The sequence below is a fragment of the Urocitellus parryii genome, chromosome 3 (genome assembly GCF_045843805.1).
Source record: "Urocitellus parryii isolate mUroPar1 chromosome 3, mUroPar1.hap1, whole genome shotgun sequence".
Classification (NCBI taxonomy): domain Eukaryota; kingdom Metazoa; phylum Chordata; class Mammalia; order Rodentia; family Sciuridae; genus Urocitellus; species Urocitellus parryii.
In genome coordinates, this window is record NC_135533.1 from 121896063 (window position 1) to 121917267 (window position 21205).

General features: G+C 44.0%; 1 protein-coding gene across 1 annotated transcript; it reads left to right on the forward strand.

Annotated features, from left to right (window-relative positions):
• The first annotated feature begins 6539 nt into the window (after nucleotides 1-6539).
• On the forward strand, nucleotides 6540-21049 carry Znf605 (zinc finger protein 605). The gene is made up of 5 exons (XM_077796824.1): nucleotides 6540-6660; nucleotides 7026-7210; nucleotides 13671-13791; nucleotides 14005-14097; nucleotides 19083-21049. The coding sequence occupies exons 2-5, from the start codon at nucleotides 7196-7198 to the stop codon at nucleotides 20915-20917; spliced, it is 2064 nt and encodes a 687-aa protein (XP_077652950.1). The 5' UTR covers nucleotides 6540-6660; nucleotides 7026-7195; the 3' UTR covers nucleotides 20918-21049.
• Nucleotides 21050-21205: the final 156 nt, after the last annotated feature.

A 21205-nucleotide genomic window follows, 5' to 3' on the forward strand; every position in this document is an offset into this window, starting at 1 on the left:
CGTGGAGTACAAATTACAGAAAGACAATTTTTTTTTAAGAAAACAGCTTTATTTCAGTTTCTCAGAAACAATTCTTGTAACAGTGTTTTAAAGAAGGCAGCAAAATGGAGTCTGAGGCCTGTCTATGGCAGTTCTTGCTTTATAATTGTCTTATCTCACTTATCAAAATATTATAATCTATATTTTACACTCTTATTGATTGTATTTATTAGTATACACCACAACAAGCTCCATAAAAGGAGGAGTCCTCTACCAATCGTGGACGTGGGGGCACCCTGACCTCATCACCTGATCATTTGTTACAGCCTTGCCCAGGAAAATCACAGTGATGAATTTAAAAATTCCCTGTTCTCAATCTTAAGCCTAGCTCAGTTTCTCTTCCAGTGACAAAAACAGAACCCACTCCAACTTGATAACTCAAGCTGACACCGTGAACCTTTCTTTTCACAACTCAGTTGCTTCTTTTAAAACCAGGGGCTGGGGATGTGCCTTTATGGTAGAGTGTCTGCCTGGCATGCACAAGGCCCTGGGTTCAGCCCCCCGAACCACAAAAACAACAGTTAAAAAACCTGAATTTGATTACATACAGCAATAAATTTGCATGTGCTCTGTGCCTTTGCCCTGTGGCTGCCTTAATACTTAACACTTCTTGTAGTGTGTGGGCATGCACGTACACACACACACACACACACACACACAGTATGATGTCTGACTTGAGTATTTAATATATTAGCAATTAAGACTGGAATGGAAAAATTAAAGAAAACAACTTTTTTTAAAAAGGCTGGAAAGGAATAAAGAACTTGTGATTGATTGCCAGGAGCATGACTATAAAGAGATCCTCCAATACTCTGAAAACTGCAACCAATGTAAGCAGTGTAGCTTGTGGATTTGTTATTCAATATATTCTGAAATAGTGGAAAGACATAAACATGTTTGGGCTATGGTAATGGCATAAATTGTACATGGCAGGCATACAAAAATAATGCTTTGTACTATGAGTTGAGAGTCACAGAGTTATGTAGCATTTTTGAACATCAGTGCACTAAATATGGTAACCAACTTCATAAAGGAAAAAATACAGTAGATGTAGAGAAATGACTAGAAGCACATCAATAATAGCAGATATATGAGCTCTTTGTTCAAAACAGATGAAACAATTCTGTCCAATAATAATGTAACAAAGCTATCAATACAAATGAAGAAACTTTTCTGCCTGAAAATCTTTTCTAAAAGTGTTCTGTTAAATAAATATTGAATGAGGCAGGGAAATACAGATAAAACTGAAGAAAATTTTTGTTTAAGAATTTGTAGGAGAAGCTGCTTTTTTCAAATAAAGTGACCACAAGAAATTTCATAATCTTAACAAGTTGATTAGAGGCAATGTAGTTAAAAGTACATTATAATAACGTAGATAGTGTAGTAAACAAATGGAAACTCCTGGACACTGCTCTAGGTAGTGAAGTGGCATCCCCTTTCTCCACAGAAAAGACTTAACTGGGCTTCTCCAGAAATCTTCACCTAGTCTGACTGTCAGCAAAAGAGTCTCTGCAAAAGAGTTCAATGTAGATAAACCTCCTATTTTCCTGTCGCCCTGTTTTACTTGGCCACTGGCCAAGAAGATACCAGCACTCCAGGTGCTGGACATCCCTTACTAGTTTTTCACAAACTTATCTAGTATAGTACTTTGAAGAAATTTGCAAACAAGGCCTCTGGCCTTGAGCTGGAACTTCACAAAGATGTCTACATCTTCAAGATAAGTTACAAATGGGCTCCATGGTAACAGCTGGCAGGGGGAGCAAAGAAAGGGGAGAAGATGCTCTCCCCTTCTCAGGTGTTGTCCTTGAAGAGTTAACTTGCCCAAAACAGTGAAAGAGAAAAAGCTGCTTTTATGGGAACTTCTGTAGACTGTGAACTTCTGAGCCCCTCCCCTTCCATGCTGGGTATAAAACTATGCAAAAGCTATGCCCTCTGAACCTGGCTGAAGCCAAATAAAACTGTTTTCTGCTATCTTTGGTGCCTTGCCTTGGTTTCCCTACAACAGTAGTGATAATTGATATAACCATTTTGTTGACCTATTTGATGAAATCTAGTAAAGCTGAAGCTACTCATAACTTACAATCTACCTTTGGAGCTACTGATTCATTTACATATAAGTTAGAGAAAACTTGCATATGAAATCAAGACAAACATAAGAATGCTTCATGCACCATTTATAAAAGTAGATTAAGGGGCTGAGATTGTGGCTCAGTAGCAGAGCGCTTGCCTAGCATGTGTGAAGCACTGGGTTAGATCCTCAGCACCCCATATAAATAAATAAAAAATAAAAGTACAACAACAACTAAAATTACATATATATTAATTTTTAAAGTATTTTAAATGATTTGATAGACAAATTCTATGCATATATATTCATTAATACATTCTAGAGCAGCTTAAATGAGTATATTAGATCTACACTAACCCATGATGATAAAACCCCAAAATTAAAATGTTAGATAATGCAAGCGGCAACTTCCAGACTCAGCCTGAGACCACTGGAAACAAAGCCTCAGACTGGGAAGTACAGCCCCGCCCGCGCGAGCGGGATTCTGGGAAATGTAGTTCTGCACGGACACTTCCGCCGTCAGGCCCCGTCCGCCTGGGCATTGTAAGGCCTGCTGTCCGGGTGAGCGGAGTGGGGGCGGGCTGCACGAAGGCTGAGCGTGGGGAGGCCTCGGCGTCTGGCCTGTACTCCACGTGACCCCCGTGCAGAAACCGCTCTGATTCAGGCTCGCGGAAGCCCGCGAGAGGCCCCCAGCGCGTGCTCCGCCAGGAACGGATTGTGGATAAGTGTCCCTGAGGTGGGTGTCGCGTGGCGTGGCGGGGGCGTGGCGTGGCGGGGGCGTGGCGTGGCGGGGGCGTGGCGTGGCGGGGGCGTGGCGTGGCGGGGGCGTGGCGGGGGCGGGGGCGTGGCGGGGGCGGGGGCGTGGCGGGGGCGGGGGCGTGGCGGGGGCGGGGGCGTGGCGGGGCCGGGCGGTTTCTGGCGTACCTGCCTGTTGGATGTGTGTGGATATTTAACCTGTAGACACCTGAGGGTTGGGTAGGGGCGCGTCTGTAAAACAGCAGTCTGGGATTGAGGGCTGAGTGTTCAAGGCCCTTGGAAGACTCGTGGGAGACTCCTTGGGTAGCCCTTGGGTAGCCCTTGGGCGTCAGTTCTTTGTGCTGGGACCCAGTGCATCCGCAGACCCGCGACTGTGTCTAGCCGGTTTCTTTGTAGGTTAACTAAGACTCTGGCTGCCAGTGATTCATTTGCAGGCTGGGAAGGATGCTTTTGTGGTGTATCTGTTTTGGGTGTTTCATTAACTGGAAGTCCTGTTGGTTGTGAAGACGTTGGGTTTTACTTGAGCTCTGTGCTCCTGGAAAACAGCGGAGGTTCAGAAATCTCCAGGAAAAGGCTCACTGCAGAGAAGCTCCTTTTGTACACGTTCTAGGTAAGTCCCGAGAGTGCCCTTGTTTGCCTGTGATAAGGCAGACACGGATTCTCTGCATTTTCATTCTTTGCCTCAGCAGTGATTAGTGAACCCCATGGATCAGGCAGGACAAAAAATCTGGTTAGCAAACATGGACTGTTCTTTCCTCCAGTTCCATGAAATTTGGCCCTTGTACAGCCTCTCCTCACAGCGGGCAGAAAGTCTCTGGTTTGCATCCTGTTCACCCCACTCTTTAATCCCACTTTGCCTCACCTGATTCTTTCTAACTTTCTTTACTCCTTTCTGTGAAAGAAACTGCTTTCTGCCTTGCAAAGATGAGTGTAGATCTGAGGGCCCCACATCCTCCCTATTGTGATCCCCCATTTCCCTTTTCCTACCCCATAATAATCCCTGGGAGGTAAGTCTCCTTACTCTGGATTTGTTTATCTGCTAGTGATTGCTGTTTTAGGGGAGGTGAGTGGCTGAGTTTCTTCTCTAGGCTGTGTTTGAGGATTTTTTGATGGAGGCATCAGAAATTGGGGCACTGTGTGGATATAAGTCAGTGTTGGTTTGGTGGGGGTTGTGAGTGAACAGTGGGGCTAGTAATTGGAGTGGTTGGAGCGGCTTAGTATCAGTTGTGTGCAGGGTGGCCATCAGGAGAGCCTGTAAGGCTGCCGGTGAATGGTGGGCAAACATGGGATGAATTAGAGAATGTGCAGGAGCACCCTGTGGGATAAGGGGTTGGTTGTCCCTTGGGGTTCAATGACTGGAGCAGCAGTGAAAGATAGATAGCAAGGCTGGGGATGTCAGTGATGAGGGGCTCTGTGAGAACACATTGGGGCAGCTGTGAGGGCAAGTAAACTGGAGGAGAGAGTGGTTGGTGTCCTTTGGGACTTACTGAGACTCACAGGAATTTCACTGACTTGGTTTTAGTCAGTGAATTGACAAGGGCTGGGTAAGCCTATGATTGGGGCCTCAGTGCTATAGGGATGACTCTGTGGCTGCCATGGGACCAAGTGATTGAGAGCCCAGTATGACTTAGGAATGACTGACACACTAGTCAGGTGTGGTGGCACACTCCTGTAATCCCAACAGCTTGAGAGGCTGAGGCAGGAGGATACAAGTTCAGTGCCAGCCTGAGCAACTTAGCGAAAGAAAGGAGGAGGCTAGGGATATAGCTCAGTGACAGAGCACCCTTGGGCTCAATTCCCAGTTCCACAAAAAGTAAAAATTAAAAATAAGGGAATGGCCAACACCAGGGCAAGTGAGTGAGGGTGTGGGTACTCTGACCATGCACTGGAGGGTCAGGATTGAAGTTCCAGTCCTGAGCATGTCATCATTGGTGGAGGTGTGGAGAAACTCTGGGTCCACTTGATTTATGCCCTACATGGATTGGCATTGTTACTTGAGGGGGTTGGAGTTGAGTGCTGAGGAGCTTGAGCCAAGGAGGCCGAAGATGACTGGTACCTGACAGGTGACTCATGAATGAGGTTTCATGTTTGGGTGGGCCTGTTGGGGTGAATGACTAGTATGCCTGTAGGTGTCTGTGATAGGCATGGAGTGAGGGGTGAGGGGGGAGAAGTTGGGCCTGTGGGTGTTGATGAGAGGGAAACTGGAGCTTTCTGGCTTGTTTGCCATTGGCAGGGAGCCACATGATGTCTGGTCATCCTGGCACACAATGCCAATCCTGTGCCAGTCTGAGGTCAGTGGTTGAGGATTGTAGATACTAGCTATCATAAGGCCACTGAGAGTCACTAAGGAACCTACAGTGCATGTCACTGAAGGCCCTAGAAGGGTGACCTGTTGAGAAGAGAATATGGGGCTGTGCAATTGGTAATTGAGATTCTGTGGGGGTGAGGAGGATACTGGGGCAAGTGATAGTGGAATTTATGGGGTTCAGTGGTTGTGTGATCTGGAGGTTTACAGAGGGGCCTGTTGGGTTTTGTGATCTGCAGAGGTCTTGGGATGTGGAGCTGGAGGATTCTTAGGTGGTCACTGAGGGAGGGATGTGTGGGGGTCCCATGTTTGTGGGACTGGAGGCAGGGCCGAATGGGTGTTGGTCATGTGTGGGCCCAGACCAAGCCTCTCACAGGTAACTTCTGTTAAATAATCATACTCATTTTTTGTATTCTGGCCTCTCATTGTAGCTTGTGATTGTTGGTCAGGAACTACTTTTACTTGAGTGTTTCCTTTTTAAAAGTTTTCAGCGACCCCCCTGGCTTCAGGGTCTTGCCTTCTATAACTTCCGCCTTGCTAGTTATAACCCATAGTCTGTTCTGTCCCTGGCCATGTCCAACTTCAGCCCTCTGCATGAGGACCTTGGTTGATATGGTCTCCCACAACATTCCTCAGCAGCCTTTGGTATTATTTGAGACACAGGACAGAGAGCCCATGCTGTACGTCTTCTTGCTCAGTTTCACCTGTTTTCTGGAAAGAGCCTTCTTACTCCTTGACCACATGTGGTCATCCATGCTAGGCTGTAGGCTTCTTGCCATGGAGACTGAGCGTGGGCTTGCTGTGGCCTGCTTCCACAAAGGAACTTTGGGGATGGACACCATCATGCCTGGAGCACCCGAGTACACAGCAGGTGTTGACTGCAAGTGCTGGACAGTTTTGGTGAGCAGTTTTGTTGTGTGAGGTAGGGTTCTATCCCTCTTGTCCCAAAATTTATGGGGTAAGGTTTTTTTTAACATTTCCTTTAAAGATTACCCTTATGAAGAAAGTGATTTTCCTGCACAACCCTGAGCCCTTGAAGTCTTTGGTTCTGATTCTACATCTGGTTGAACATAAGTGACCTGGTCCATGGCCGTGAAGAAACTTAAATTCTGTTTGTGTGCATCAGGATGTGGGATGTGTTTGTTTAGTTTATTGTACTTATTTTAAATCTTGTTCTGTGTTTTCCTGTAATTCTGCCTAAAATGATATGATGTGTACCTTGTGGTCTTTTATAAACTGTTTTTTTTTATTGGTTGTTTTTTGTGTTTGTTTTACAGTAATGGGGATTGAACCCAGGCCTCATGCATGGTGGGGAAGCACTCTACTACTGAGCTACATCCCTTAGCCCCTCATCTTAATCTAATAGTCACTTCCTGAGTACCATTCTGCCTGTCTACAAAAGAGTTGCATTTTGCCTTATAACATCTAGGCAAATAATTTCACTTAAATTAATGAATTCATTCCTGCCCCAGGAAACTTTGCTGCAGAAGGAGTGAGTCATCATCATTGCATTTCCACAATCCCTTCATGTCTCTTCAGAGCAGTTTTCCATAGTGCTGCTTCTGTGGGGGGTGTTTGCTTGGACCAAGGAGGTGAGCAGCTTCATTCTAGCACTTCCTGGAAGGCACTGGGGTTGTTACTGCAGTGTGGTAGAGACGTGCCCCAGATGCAGGCCAGGTGCAGAAGATATGCCAGAAGCCAAGGCTCCCTCCCATTTCTTAGCCCACAGCCCTGATTGTGTCTACCAAACATCTAGTCTGAGGTTTTACAAGACTGAGTTCCCAGAAAGAGAAAACTAAGATTTAGGTCCCCAGACCAGTGACCTCATCTAAAATGACATTTCTATTGCATTCACAGACCATTGCTCTCAGAAACAAAACTATTCATGTGAGATAAGCAGAGAATTCATGTGAGATTCTCAAGAATGAGAATATAGTCTTGGTTTCCAGATCTTTCACTAGAGGCCTCTCTCCAGAGTCAGAACAGACAGAAGTCAAAAACAGCAGGTTTCCTGAGAGCAGCAGAAAATGATTGAGTCACAGGTGAGTTATTTGTTTATCTTTAGTAGTTTTTTCCCCCCTGTGGATGTGATGAGGCGTACAGGAGACTTACAGGACACAAACAGGAAAGGTCTAAATACATTTAAGTCATAATCAAAGATAAATGATAAACTTGGGAAAGAAGATGTCAAAAGTAGCACAAATTTTATATTTATTAAATATATAGAGCCATACAGAAGCCTAAAGTTGGAAGATAGGTAAAGAAGACACGGGTTCCTCCATTGTCACAAAGGTGAGCAGCAGGCTTTTCTCAGACATTCCCAAAGCCCACAGCAGAAAAGGAACTAGGAGTGACAGTGTCTTCCATAGGAAGGAAAAGGCAGACCAAGTGTTTGAGAGAAGTGCACACTTCTTGATGGCAACACAAGAAGAAGCAGTGATGGCTCTTGAGATAAGTGGCTTAGTGGATGGCACCCATCATAGCATGTGCTCTAGGATAGCTCCTTAAAACTCCTCAGTGTAAGCAAAGGGAATGAACCTAAAGAACACAGAACACCATTCCTCAGAGACTAAAGCAGGGACACATCCTACCTAGATGCTAGTTTCAGGAAGAACACTAAGTCATCTGGCAGAGTTGACCGGGTCCCCATAAGTCCTCTCAGTTGGAATTTTGATAGTTTAGGTTAAAATGTTTGTGCTTCTGTTGGCAAAGGTGCGCATGCAGGCATCTGCCTCCAGCTGTATCTGTGCTCTAATTCATGGAAAAGGAGTTCTTGACCACCTTGCTTATCTCTCCCTTTCATTCTTTTCCTTCCTTATTTTCTTAATTTTTCTTAAGAATTTTGTTGTTCAAATAAATATGCAAAAAGTTTCATGTTTTCTTAGTTTTGAAGTTCACTTATATGCTGGGAGCTCAGCTGAGCTGGCCTAGCTGAGCTGCGAAGCATCAGAGTCATCAGGGAAAGCCACAAGCCTCCCAGAGAGCAAGGGCAGCACCATCCCTCACCTCTGAGATGGTACAGGCAGGAGCCCAAGCAAGTGCCCCTTCCCCTGAGATGGCACACCAGTTAGGTCGGGTCCATGCAACAGGTATGGGGCCAAATCATGCCACTGCAGAGGAGCCCTGAACAGGAGGCTCCTGTGCTGTCCCTTTACCAGAAGACACCCCTCATCTTTGTGTACTCCTCAGTCTTGAGTCAGTTGGTCTGTCTGTTGTATACAGTCTGGTTCATGGCATAGTTTTTCCTTTTCCAGAATGTCACATGAATGGAATTGAAAGTATGAAAATCAGCTGGGCATGGGGGAGCATGCCTGTAGTCCTGGCTACTTGGGAGGTTGAGGTGGGAGGATCACTCTGCCCACAAGATCAAGACCAGTCTGGGAAGCATAGCAAGAACCCTCTTAAAAGAAATAAAACATAGAAACAGCACGTAGCCATTCAATAATGCTTCTTCAGTCATGGACCTAGAACTGGCTGGTGTGCCCCTTAGCCCCAAGTGCTGTCCTTGGACAGTGTCTGCCTATGTGATGCACCAGCTGTTTGAGCATCTGCTTGTTGAAGGGCACTGTGGTTGCTGGCACCTGCTAGCAGTTAGGAATAATGCATTCTTCTGCATGTAGGTTTGACCGTGAGTGTTCTGTTCACCTGGGTCAATACCTAGGAGTGGGATTTTTGGGTTTTCTGGCAAGTGTGTTCAGCTCTATAAGCTGCCGCCAAAGTCTCCACATGTTTCCAAGGTTGCTGTGCATCTTACACTCTGACCATAGCAAGTGGAAATTGCTGTTGCTCACATCCTCACCAGCATCCATCAGTTTTGTGACATTTTGCCTTTTGTTATATGCATAGAAGTATCTTACTATGATTTTAGTTTGCATTTTTCCCTTGACAAATGACATCAAACATCTTTTCATGTATTTATTTTCCATCCAGTCTTTTTTGGTGAAGTGTCTGTTAAGATCTTTTGCTCATTGTTTTGTCCTGTTTTGCAGTGATGAGGACAGAACCCATGGCCTTGCACATGTTAGGCAGGTGTTCTACCACCCAACTATGTCCAGTCCTTCTTTTTCTCACTTCCTTCTCATAATTTTGAAAGGGGGCCTTGCTAAGTTGCTGAGACTGGCTTTGAACTTGCAGTGCTCCTGCCTCAGCCTCTCGGTTGCTGGGATTGCAGCAGTGCACTTTGAATAAGTTCTTACATAAAGCGTAAGTTCTATGTGGAGGTTCATCCCTTTGCTCATGGGTACACAGTTGCTCTGGCATCATTTGTTGAATGGACTCTGGAGCAGAGCATGTTTTTTCTTAAAACCAAGTGGAGTCCTGTAGTGCAGTGCTTTGTCCAGATGTGGCCATCCAGTACCTTTGTCTTTCCAAGTGCATATTAGGATCAACTTGCTAATGCCTGCAGAGCCACTTGCTACTTTAAACAAACACTTTATTTTATTTACTTATTCTTTTTTTTTTTTTTTTTAATGTGGTGCTGAGGATCGAACCTAGGGCCTCCCACGTGCCAGGCAAGCTCTCTACCAATGAGCCAACACTTGCTACTTTGTGTGAAATCCGTGGCATTTTCAGGGAGAAGTGAAGACCCGGCCACACTCCATCTCCAAGCATGGAATGTGTGTCTGTCCATGATATCATGTTCTTTGATTTCTCTTGTCACCAGTTAGTAACACACAGATACTGTTACTGTGTTGCCTTCTCTGTATATTGGTAGCTGTGTTTGGGGGCTGATGTAAATGGCCCTATAAGACCTGTTCTGTTCCTATTGTTCACTGATGGCGTGCAGGAAACCACTAGCTCAGGTGAAATGGCCTCTTGTTTTCCAGCAGAGTTCACTAGTCCGTTCTAGGAGATAGTGCATATATGCATGACAGATTTTTTTTTTTTTTTTGCGTTTTATACATGGACAAATGTGTCATCTATCAATAGGGTTTTATTTTGTTTTTGTTTTTTTTTTAACCTTCTGCTTCTTTTTCCATACTGGACTAGCTAAGGCTCCAGTACAGAGTTTGAATAGGAACAGTACAAGATGCCTTTCTTGTTGTCTTCTGATCCTTATAGGGGAAGCATTCTGTCTCACCATCAAAATATGTTATTAGTTGTATGTTTTCCATAGATATAATTTATTAGGTTATGGAATTTCCATTATATCCCTTGGTTTACATTCCTTGTGTATTTGTGTATAGGTGTGTGGTGCTGGGGATCAAAACCTGGGCATATCCTTTACCACTAAGCATATCCTTTACCACTGATCTATTCTTCCAGTCCCTGATTGATTGATATTTTGCAGTATTAGCGATTGAACCCAGGGCTTCATGCATGCTGTGCAAATGTTCTGTATTCTACCATTGAGCTACATCCCCATCCTTTTAAATATTTTGATTTTTTTTTTTTTACATTAGGTTATATGATCTTACTAAGTTGCTGATGCTGGCGAAGAACTTGTGATCCTCCTGCCTCAGCCTCTCTAGTAGCTGGGGTCACAGGTGTGCACCACCACACCCAGCATTTCTAGTTTTCGTTTGTTTTGCTTTGGTACTGGGGATTGAATTCAGGAGTGCTCAACCACTGAGCAACACCCCTAGCAATTTGTATTTTTTCATTTTGAGACAGAGTCTCACTAAGTTGCTCATGGCCATGCTAAGTTACTGAAGCTGACCTCAAACTTGTGATCATCCTGCCTCATCCTTGTGAGTTGCTAGGGTTACAGGCATGCACTACTAAGCCCAACATTTCTAATTTTTAAAAATGATAATTTGGGATATTGATTTTAGGTCTTTTTCTTTTCAAATATATGAGTATTTTTCTAATAAAATTTCATGTAAGCATTGTTTTAACTATATCCCACAAAATTTGACAAGTTGTCTTTTCATTTTCATTTAGTTTAGACTATTTTCATAATATCCCGATAATTTCCCATTCAACCTGTGGCTTATTCACATACATATGGCTTTGGAAATGTTCTAGATACATGTTATTGATTTTTAGTTAATTTTGTCATAGTCCAAGAACACACTTTGTTTGATTTATTTTAAAATAGTTATGGGTGCATACACTATGGGGTATTTGCTTAGCTCTTGTGGGCTGAGTGTTCTCAGTTAAGAGTTAAGAGTCAGACTGGGGTTGTAGCTCGCCTAGCACATGCGAGGCCCTGGGTTTGATCCTCAGCAGCGCATATAAATAAATAAAACAAAGGTATTGTGTCCAACTAAAACTAAAAAAATTAAAAAAAAAAAAAAGAGTTAAAGAGTCATTAGGTCAAGTTGACCCAACTGCTGTTCAGGTCATCTGCATCCTTCCCGATTTTCTGACTGCATATCATGTCCATTCCTCAGAAAAGAGTGCTGACTTCAGTCGTTGTGTCCATTTTTAGGTGCATACACATTCAGAGTCAACGTGTCTTCTTTGAGAATTAACCCTTTACCATTTGAAGTGTTCATTATATTTGATAATCCTCCTTTTTCTGCAGTGTCTAATAATGTTTTTCTTGAGGTCTACTGCCTTTGTTAAAAAAGCTATGCCAGCTGCTTATTGTTTATTTGTTGCTACCTTTTTTTAAACTTTTATGTTCAAACTGTTTTTGTCATTAACATGTATCATTGTAGTCAGCTATAATCTGGGTTGCTTTATATATTCCATTTCTGTGACTTTGTCTCATTATGAGCTTCTTCTGATCTATCACCCCCCCCACCGGCCCCCGCATCTTTGCATCTAGTGTACTATACACTGATTTCTTCATTTCACACCCATACTTTATTTCTAGGATTCTGTTTAGTTCTTCATCAGATCTGCGTACTCAGTTGTACAGCCTTTTCTCTCTCTCTCTCTCTCTCTCTCTCTCTCTCTCTCTCTCTCTTTCTTTCTTTCTTTCTTTCTCTTTTCCCCCCTTTTGGTTCTGGGGATTGAACCAGGGGTGCTCTACCACTGAGCTTCATCCACAGCCTGTTTTATTTTTATTTTTAGACAGTATCTTGCTAAGTTGCTGAGACTGGCCTCAAACTTGTGATCCCCCTGCCTCAATCTCCTGAGTTGCTGGGATCACAAGTATGTGCCAATGCACATAGCCCTTTTGGTCCTGTTTCATATTTTCATTGACCTTTTTTTGTTTTTCTGAATGAACTATGGATATTTATTTTATTTTAATTTTTAGTTGCAGATGGATGTAATAATTTTTTTTAATGTGGTGCTGAGGATTGAACCTAGTGCCTCACACGTACTGGACAGGTGCTCTACCACTGAGCCACAACCCCAGCCTTTATTTCATATATCCTGGACTTTGGTTTTTAAGATGGATCTCAGTCATGATGCCTTGTTTCTTTGTACACTCTGCACTCATTTTTCCTCATGCTTTGTTTCAAGAAGCATCTGTATTCCTTTCTCTAGATAGTATGTACATTTGACTCTGCAGAGGCCTAATGTACTGCCATCTAAAGCCACTTTCTTTCTGATTGAGGTCTTTGCAAAGCACACCTGTTCTGTGTACTTAGATTACGCACCCACATAAGTCTAGCTTGTTGTTGTGAGTTCTCAGTGTAGCACTAAGATTTGAGGCAAAAGATTAATTTTCTTTCTTTCTTTTTTAATTTTTTGTAGTTGTAGATGAACAGAATGCCTTTATTTTATTTGTTGAATTTTATGTGGTGCTAAGATCGAACCCAGTGCCTCACACATGCGAGGCAAGTGCTCTGCCGCTGAGATATAGCCCCAGCCCAAGAAATTAATTTTTGATGTTATTTTTCATCAGTCAAAAGCCAAGTGACCCTTTTCTTGTTCCAGCTTTACCAGGGAAAGTAAGCTAGCAGGTCTCAGATACCTGAAAGAGCTGGCTGGTTGTTCTGACTTGGAGGCAGAGCTGCCTCTGGAATGAGTAGTGGCTTGGTCCTCACAGAGGCTGAGGTGCTATTGTCACTCTGCAGGGCAGACCAGGCACACGTCTTCATGCCCTGACCCATGACACTTCTTTGAGAACCACTGTGCTTATTTAGAGACAACCTGTTCTAGTTTCTGATTCCTGGATGAGTAGATGGATGAATGCACTCACCATGATGAGTAGTTGAGTGGCATTTTTCTTTCTCCTTCAAAGCATAATGCAGTGTTAGGGTGTCCTATTAATTACCCATTGCTGACAACAAATCACCCCAAACCTCAGTGGCTGAAACAAGGAGGCATTCACCTCACACCACTGTGGCTTGGGACCTGCCAGGGCTCTGGAGGTGCTGGAGGAGATGGTCCATTCCAGGCACACCACCTGGGTCTCTCAACATGGCTGCCATACCCCTCCCTCAGGGAGAGGAGGAGCAAGCTCCCAGTAGGGAAATCAGTCTCTGATAACCTAATCTGGAAGTGGCATCCACTCTGTGCCCTTCTGTTCCATGGAAGTGAGTCAGGAGGGGAAGATGCACAAAGTGCTGTGCCCAAGGCTACTGTCACACACAGAGGAGAGCCTGTGTTCCGCACAGCCTTGTGGGACCACTGCAGACTTGCCGGGATTGTGCTTTTCAGATATCGTTTGAGGATGTGGCTGTGGACTTCACATGGGAGGAGTGGCAGCTGCTTAACCCCACTCAGAGGAGCCTGTACAGAGACGTAATGCTGGAGAACTACAGCAGCCTGCTCTTCCTGGGTGAGGTGCCCTTCTGTGATTGGCTGTGTCCAACCGGGCCTCTGGGGTGTTCACTGATTGCATATGCATTTCAGATGCCAGAGATTCCTTGATTCCAACACCAAATTGAAAGGTGTTTAGTCTCTTGTTATTTCAGAGCATTTGTAATAAGACATTTCTCAAGGGACTCCAGCTCAGGCAGCTGGGTCCATGTCGTCTCCTTCCAATCTCCAGGTTATCAAATCATTAAACCTGATGCCGTTTTCAAGCTAGACCAAGAGGAGTCATGGACAGTATATGAAAAAACCCTACACCAGAACGTTTCAGGTGAGAAATCATGAAATGTATTGAAAACGGTGAATTAAATTAAATCTCAGGGTTTTGGCAATAGGTGAGTACTTTTGAAATGTTGCTTATAAACTGTTTGAAATTCCTAAATCTTTATAGAGTTGACTCCAGAGTAGTGACAGGAGTTCTTCATGATCCTTGCTTTGCTGTTCCGTGCCCTAGCCTGCTGGCCTCTCTGTGTGCAGTTTATTTATTTATTTTAAATTTTTTTTAGTTGTTGATGGACTGTATTGTCTTTATTTTTTTTATGTGTTGCTGAGGATTGAACCCAGTGCCTCATGCATGCAAGGTGAGCACGCTACCACTGAGTCACAACCCTAGCCCCTGTGTGCAGTTTATGATGAATCGAGCCTTCCACTTGTGCAGCACATACACAGTGGCCACTCATTGAGGATTCCTTCCTTGCATAAAGAGTTCTTCCTACCTGCCTTACGTTCCTACTTCCTTATTCCCACTTCCAAGTCGTCCTACAGAGGTAGGCTTTGGTCCTCCTCCTTAAGAATTCATAATTTTTAGCCAGATGCAGTGGCACATGCCTTTAATCCCAGCAGCCTGGGGCGGCTGAGCTGAATTGCAATTTAGCAAGGCCTAAGCTATTTAGCAAGGTCCTAAGAAACTCAGTGAGGCCTTGTCTCTAATAAAATAGAAAAAAAAGGCTGGCGATGTGCCTCAGGGGTTAAGTCCTCCTCAGTCAATCCTCGATACCAAAAAAAAAAAAAAAAATCCACAACTTTTTTCAATTTTTTATATTTTATTTTTTAGTTATAGGTAGATATAATATCTTTATTTTGTTTTTATGTGGTGCTGAGGATCGAACCCAGTGTCCCACGCATGCTAGGCGAGCACTCTACTTCTGAGCCATAACTCTACCCACTTTTTTTCACTTTAAATAACATTGACCACTTTTGAGTTCATATTAATGTAGAACTTCTTTGAGTTATTACTTTCCTTCCTCTAATTTGACAAATTTGGGCTTTTTCCCCTTTGGAAATTTAATAGGTATGTCATTATTGAATTTTTTACAAGGCTTCTCATTTAATTTAACAGTATGAAGAAAACTTTGAATTAACAAATGACATTACTGCCCTCCCAGGTACCAGATACCATTGCCCAGATGATCTCTGTCTATGTGCTTTTCCATACCAGGAGTCTTCTGCTCCATAAATGCCTCTGTCTCAGCTTGTAACTTAGTAACAAAGTGCCTGTACAGGCACAGCACAGTTGACAACACACAAATAAGATCCCCAGGGGTTTCAGAGAACTAGCTTCAAGGCTGCCAATCATCATATACAAAGATGATCAGGCTCCATATGCTCAGAGACAGCATGCTCACACCTCGGTAGGGTTCCTTGTGTGTCTTACAGCAAAGACAGAATGGAAGGCAGAGCAAGTGGTGTGGAGCAGAGCTGAGCTCTGACACAGCCAGGAGATGCCTCCTGCCTCCGCTGCATCCCTGCCTTTGAGGCCTCTCAGCGGGCCTCAGTCCTCCCCTTGCAGGCTGTGTGTCCATGCTCGCCTAGCATGAGTGGGGCACTGGGTTTGTATGTTGGTACCTCTGCCCTGCTGTGTGTTGTTAAGCTCCATTTACACTGGAGAATAGCAGAACATAGCAGAGCCTGACTAAGCCCCTCTTCTGTGCCTCTTCTATACCCAGAGCATTTAGACGAGTCTCTTCCTCAATGTCCCCCATGTTTCTCTCTGCTTCTGAGCCTTTGGTAGGGGGTGTGCTCTCCCCACATAGACACTGCCCCCCTCTGGTTGAGCTTCTCTTCCCCCCACCAGTGGATGCTCCTTGACTTCCAGCTTGTCTGAAGCCCTTGCCTGCTGAGCACCTATATTATAGGACCTGAGGCCTGTTCAGACTTCACTGGGATTCCTTAAACTGTTAGGCTTAAGGTTAGAGAGATGGCCAGGAATTTACTGATCTCTGTTCTATGTGAAATTTATGGTACAATTATTAATATTTTATTTGTTTATTATTATGGAGGCAGGTAAAGAGGATCTTTCCTTTTCTTTCTTTTTTGTTTTTAGTATTGGGGATTGAACTCACGGTTTCTCTACCACTGAGATACATTCCCAGCCCTTTTATGTTTTTGAGATAGGGTTTCGCTAAGTTGCCCAGGCTTACCTTAAACTTGCGACCTTCCTGCCTCAGCCTCCCAAGTCACTGAGATCACAGAGTGCTCCACCACACCCAACTAGCATTTTTTCTTTTTCTTTTTTCTAGTATGGGGATTGAACCCAAGGGTGCTTGACCACATACCCACCCCTTTTTATTATTTTTATTTTTATTTTGAGATAGGGTCTTGCTGCATTGCTAAGGGCTTCACCAAGTTGCTGAGTCTGTCTTTGAACTTGCGATCATCCAGACTTAGCCTCCCGAGTCACTGGGGTTACAGATGTGTGCCATTGTGCCCATCAGGAGCTTTCTTATCAAATATCTGTTCAGTAGAAGGGTTTCCATTTAACTTGTGTATTAACCTATGCTGGGAAGTACTTCAGAATGTCTAGGTCTAGGCCCTTCCTGTCGGGGCTAGCAGGTCTGGGTATGTAGAGTCTGGGAAAACTGCAGTGATAGAGTTCACATTCCCCCATTAATTTAGAACCAACAGGGCTAGGGATGTGGCTCAAGTAGTAGCGTGCTCACCTAGCATGCATGAGGCACTGGGTTCAAGTCTCAGCACAACGTAAAAATAAAATAAATATATTGTGTCCACCTAAAAGAAAACTAAAAAATAAATATATTTTTTAAAAAATTTAGAACCACCACTGTTATATGGAATGAGAGGACTCAGAAGGAAATAAGAGTCATGAAATAACCATGCAGGAGCATAGAATTTAACATAAAAGAAAATACAGAACTGTATGGCATTCAATAATTGAATATAGAGTTCATGATCAGATTCAGTGCTACAGGAAGGAGCTGCTTTAGCACTCAGCAAGTGTGTTCCTCCCCACACATTGAGGTAACTATGTACTGCACTGTGAGCTAGGAAAGTACCAGTGGGAACTACCACCTACCCTAACCCTCGTGGAGTTGACATTCTACAGGGAGAAACAGAAGTAGAGGATCATCAACTTGATAAGTACTATGCATAAAATAAACAGGATGTTTGTTAGTGTGCTGTCAAAGTGATGTTTACATTTGAATGAGCCAGGCCTGCTGGAAAACTGGGAAGAGCTACATGTAAGGAATGGAACATGCAGAGGACCATGGCAGAAAATGTCTTTGTGATAAAAAAAAAATGAGAATATTGTGAAATAAAATTGAAGAGGCTAGAGCAAACCAGTCTTACAGGACATGCATCAAAAAGTTTTCAAGCAGGAGGATGAAAAGGCCTGGTTACATTGTTTTTGGTGGGGGGTGTTCTGGGGGTTGAACTCAGGGGCACTCAACCACTGAGCCACATCCCCAGCCCTATTTTGTATTTTATTTAGAGACAGGATCTCACTGAGTTGCTTAGCGCCTTGACATTGCTGAGGTTGGTTTTGAATTCATGATCCTCCTGCCTCAGCCACCTGAGCTACTGGGATTACAGGGTATGGCCACTGTGCCTGGCTTCTAATTACATTTTTAAAGGTGACTGGATGCTGAGTAGAGGCTAGAATTGGAAGCTGGACTCCCAGTTAGGAAGTATGTCATTTTGGAAACAGGATGTAATGGGGGTCACATGGCAGAAACAGAATGGAGAAACATATGTTCTGTGGATAACACTAGCAGTAGTCCACCTGTCTTCCCAAATTACATGTTTTTATTTCCTTTAAGATTTTTTTATACAATTGAATATCTAAGCCTTTAAATACATAGGGGAACTACTCTATTATTGCTTGATATCAGGTTGCTTATTAATTTGAATAAATATACTTCTTAACACTGCTTCTTGATCTTAATTTGAAATTATTATTTCTTCTTATATTTTAAAGAGCAACTTGCTCTTAAACTCTCCCCCTCCATGTGTCTGCTTGTGACTCTTGATTCTGGTCTCCAGAGGTCTTTCTGTTTTCTCTCCTCTCAGTGGACTGTGTGAACATCACTCATGCACGAAACATTGAGCATTCTCATTCTCCTCCACATCAGCAGCTCTAAGTGGCTCTTCCCCTGAAATTCTGATGTCTGAGAATTAGAGGAGATGCCTCACAAAAAGTATTCTTAAGAAAAAAGAGTACTTGCTTTACATTTAGAATCTCACCAAATATTTCATCTTGCAGAGTACCTCCTGGGAATCTTGCCTCCCAGTTGCTATAAACAATGTCATCAACAGTCAGCAGACCTTTAAAAGATCACTCCAAATATTCATCAAGCAGCCATGTGGTGGAACTCACAAGTACATATACCTGTAGGATGGAAAAAGCTGTACTAAGGTTATACAGGAAAGTTCTTATGGTTTGGAATAATTTCAATTTATAACATTATGTAGATTTTATATGTAGATTATGATTCAGTTATAGATCCAGTTAAAAGGGTCTGAATGTCAACATGCATCAGATAAAAGTGTTCACGTGAGCTCTGGAGAATTCTTGAAATTATCACCAGAAAGTGGTGCCAGTGGTGGAGGGGACGGCCAGGTGGCTGTCTGGCACAGAGATGTTTTCAGTGCAGCAGTGGCCAGACATCAGTGCTGTCCAGAGTGAAGGACATCCCACCTGTGCTCTTCTCAGACCAAGTTCGTCTTCTCTTGTGCCGACTTGTTCTTTTGCTGTTCTCATTTTCAGTGTATCATGAGTCTCTCTGATGGTTTTTTTCTTGTCTTTTTCCATAATCTGCAGCTAACAAAGTTCCAGGCATAAAGTAGAAAATTGCAGATTACTGCATAATTTTGACCTTTGTAATTCTAACACCGGTTCCCATTTCCATTAAATATGTCAGTGCCCAGTACATAGAGAGTATTTGTGGGTCTCACTATGTTCATGAGTATAGTCACTGAGGAAGTTACACAGTGTGGTTCTTTTTTCCCTCTTTTTAGAAATCTGGCTAGACAGTGATTCTAAAATATGGCATCAAGATAATCAAGACAAGCTTAAAAGTATGGAGAAAGATCATGGATGTGATGTTTTGGGGAAACTATTTAATTCAAGCATGAACTTTGTTCACTTAGGAATGAGACTCCATAAATGTGGCAGAGGTGAAAAAAGTTTGAAACATCCTTTTGATTTTCTTATTCCAAAAAATAACTGTGGCAAAAAGAAATTTGATGAGCTCAGCAAGGAGTTACTGTTTTGTGTGAAATCCGACAGAGCCTGTGGAGAGGTACAATACTGTGATGACAAGAAACACAGAAGAACCAGCAGCAACGAGGCTTGTGGGACACACACGGGAGTCTGCTTGTGCTTGGAGTGTGGCAGAGTTTTCCACAGGAAGTCACAGCTGACCATTCACCAGAGAACTCACACAGGAGAGAAGCCCTATCTTTGCAGTGAGTGTGGGAAGGCCTTCTCACAGAAGTCCTTGCTCACTGTGCACCAGCGGACACATTCAGGGGAAAGGCCCTACGGGTGTGGCGAGTGTCAGAAGGCTTTCAGCAGGAAGTCCCTGCTCATGCTACATCAGAGAACTCACACTGGAGAGAAGCCCTACGGGTGCAGTGAGTGTGGGAAGGCCTTCAGCAGGAAGTCCCAGCTCAAAAGGCATCAGATGGCTCATGCAGTAGAGAAGCCCTATAGCTGCAGTGACTGTGGGAAGGCTTTCTCCCAGAAAGTGAAGCTCATCACACATCAGAGGGTGCACACAGGAGAGAAACCTTATAAATGCAGTGATTGTGGGAAAGCTTTCTTTTGGAGGTCTCAGCTCATTACTCATCAGAGGTCTCATACTGGCAAGAAACCTTATGTGTGTAGTGAGTGTAAAAAAGCCTTCAGCAGGAACTCACTCCTCATTAGGCATCAGAGAATTCACACAGGAGAGAAGCCCTATGCATGCAGGGAATGTGGTGAAGCTTTCATCCGAAAGCCGCAGCTTATCAAGCATCAGATAATCCACACGGGGGAGAAGAGCCATCGATGCCACGATTGTGAAGAGGCCTTCTTCAAGAAGTCAGAGCTGATGCGGCATCAGAAAGTTCACTCTGGAGAGAAGCCCTATGGCTGCGTGGAATGTGGGAAGACCTTCTTTGGAAAGTCGCAGCTCCTAACCCACCAGAGAACTCACACTGGTGAGAAACCATTTGGCTGCAGTGAGTGTGGGAAGGCCTTCACCCAGAAGTCAAGCCTGATATCGCATCAGAGAACACACACTGGTGAGAAGCCCTACAAATGCAGTGAGTGTGGGAAGGCCTTCAGCGAGAAGTCCAGTCTCACTCACCATCAGAGAACCCACACTGGAGAGAGGCCCTTTGAATGCAGTGAGTGCAGGAAAGCGTTTGCCTGGAAGCCACAACTGCTCAGGCACCAGAGGATCCACACGGGGGAAAAGCCCTATGAATGCAGCGAATGTGGGAAAGCCTTTGTTCAGAAGGTGCAGCTCATTAAACATCAGAGAAACCACACAGGAGAGAAAACCCATGGGTGCAGTGATTGTGCAAAAGCTTTCTTTGAGAAAGCACAGCTCATCATCCATCAGCGAATTCACACAGGAGAGAGACCCTATGAGTGTGCCGAATGTGGGAAATCATTCACCAGAAAGTCCCATCTCATGAGGCACCAGAGGAGCCACACAGCAGGCAGAGGCTGTGCACGCAGCGAGTGTGGTGGCAGCTTTAGCAGCAGGTTGCAGCTCACATTGCACCAGAAAGACCACGCAGAACCAACGCCATGTGAGTGCAGCAAGGGCCAACCCCTGCCTGCTGTCAGATGTCCCCACTGAGGACATGTAGGAGAGACTCCTGTTGAGATAGCAGCTGCTGGAAACATGCTAGCAGGGAGTTGAGTCACGAGAGCTTTCTAGTGTTTGAAAAGCAGATGTTGTGCAAAAGCCTTCTCCCAAAAGATTCCCTGGGGCACCCCTGTGAGGACAAGCCAAGGTGGAAGTGAGATTGGCAGCACCCTCTGTCAGAGGTCACAGGGATTCACGTTTAGAGACTTCAACAGGGAAAGCTGGGGGAGCAAACTCCTCAGGATTCAGAGGTCTCATCAGAAAGGAGGTGCTGGACGT

Bases quoted from the DNA above. Each gene is read 5' to 3' on its own strand.
- Znf605 (XM_077796824.1), top strand. The intron at 13,792-14,004 runs GTGAGGTGCCCT...TCCAATCTCCAG, and splicing joins CAGCAGCCTGCTCTTCCTGG to GTTATCAAATCATTAAACCT. The intron at 14,098-19,082 runs GTGAGAAATCAT...CCCTCTTTTTAG, and splicing joins CCTACACCAGAACGTTTCAG to AAATCTGGCTAGACAGTGAT.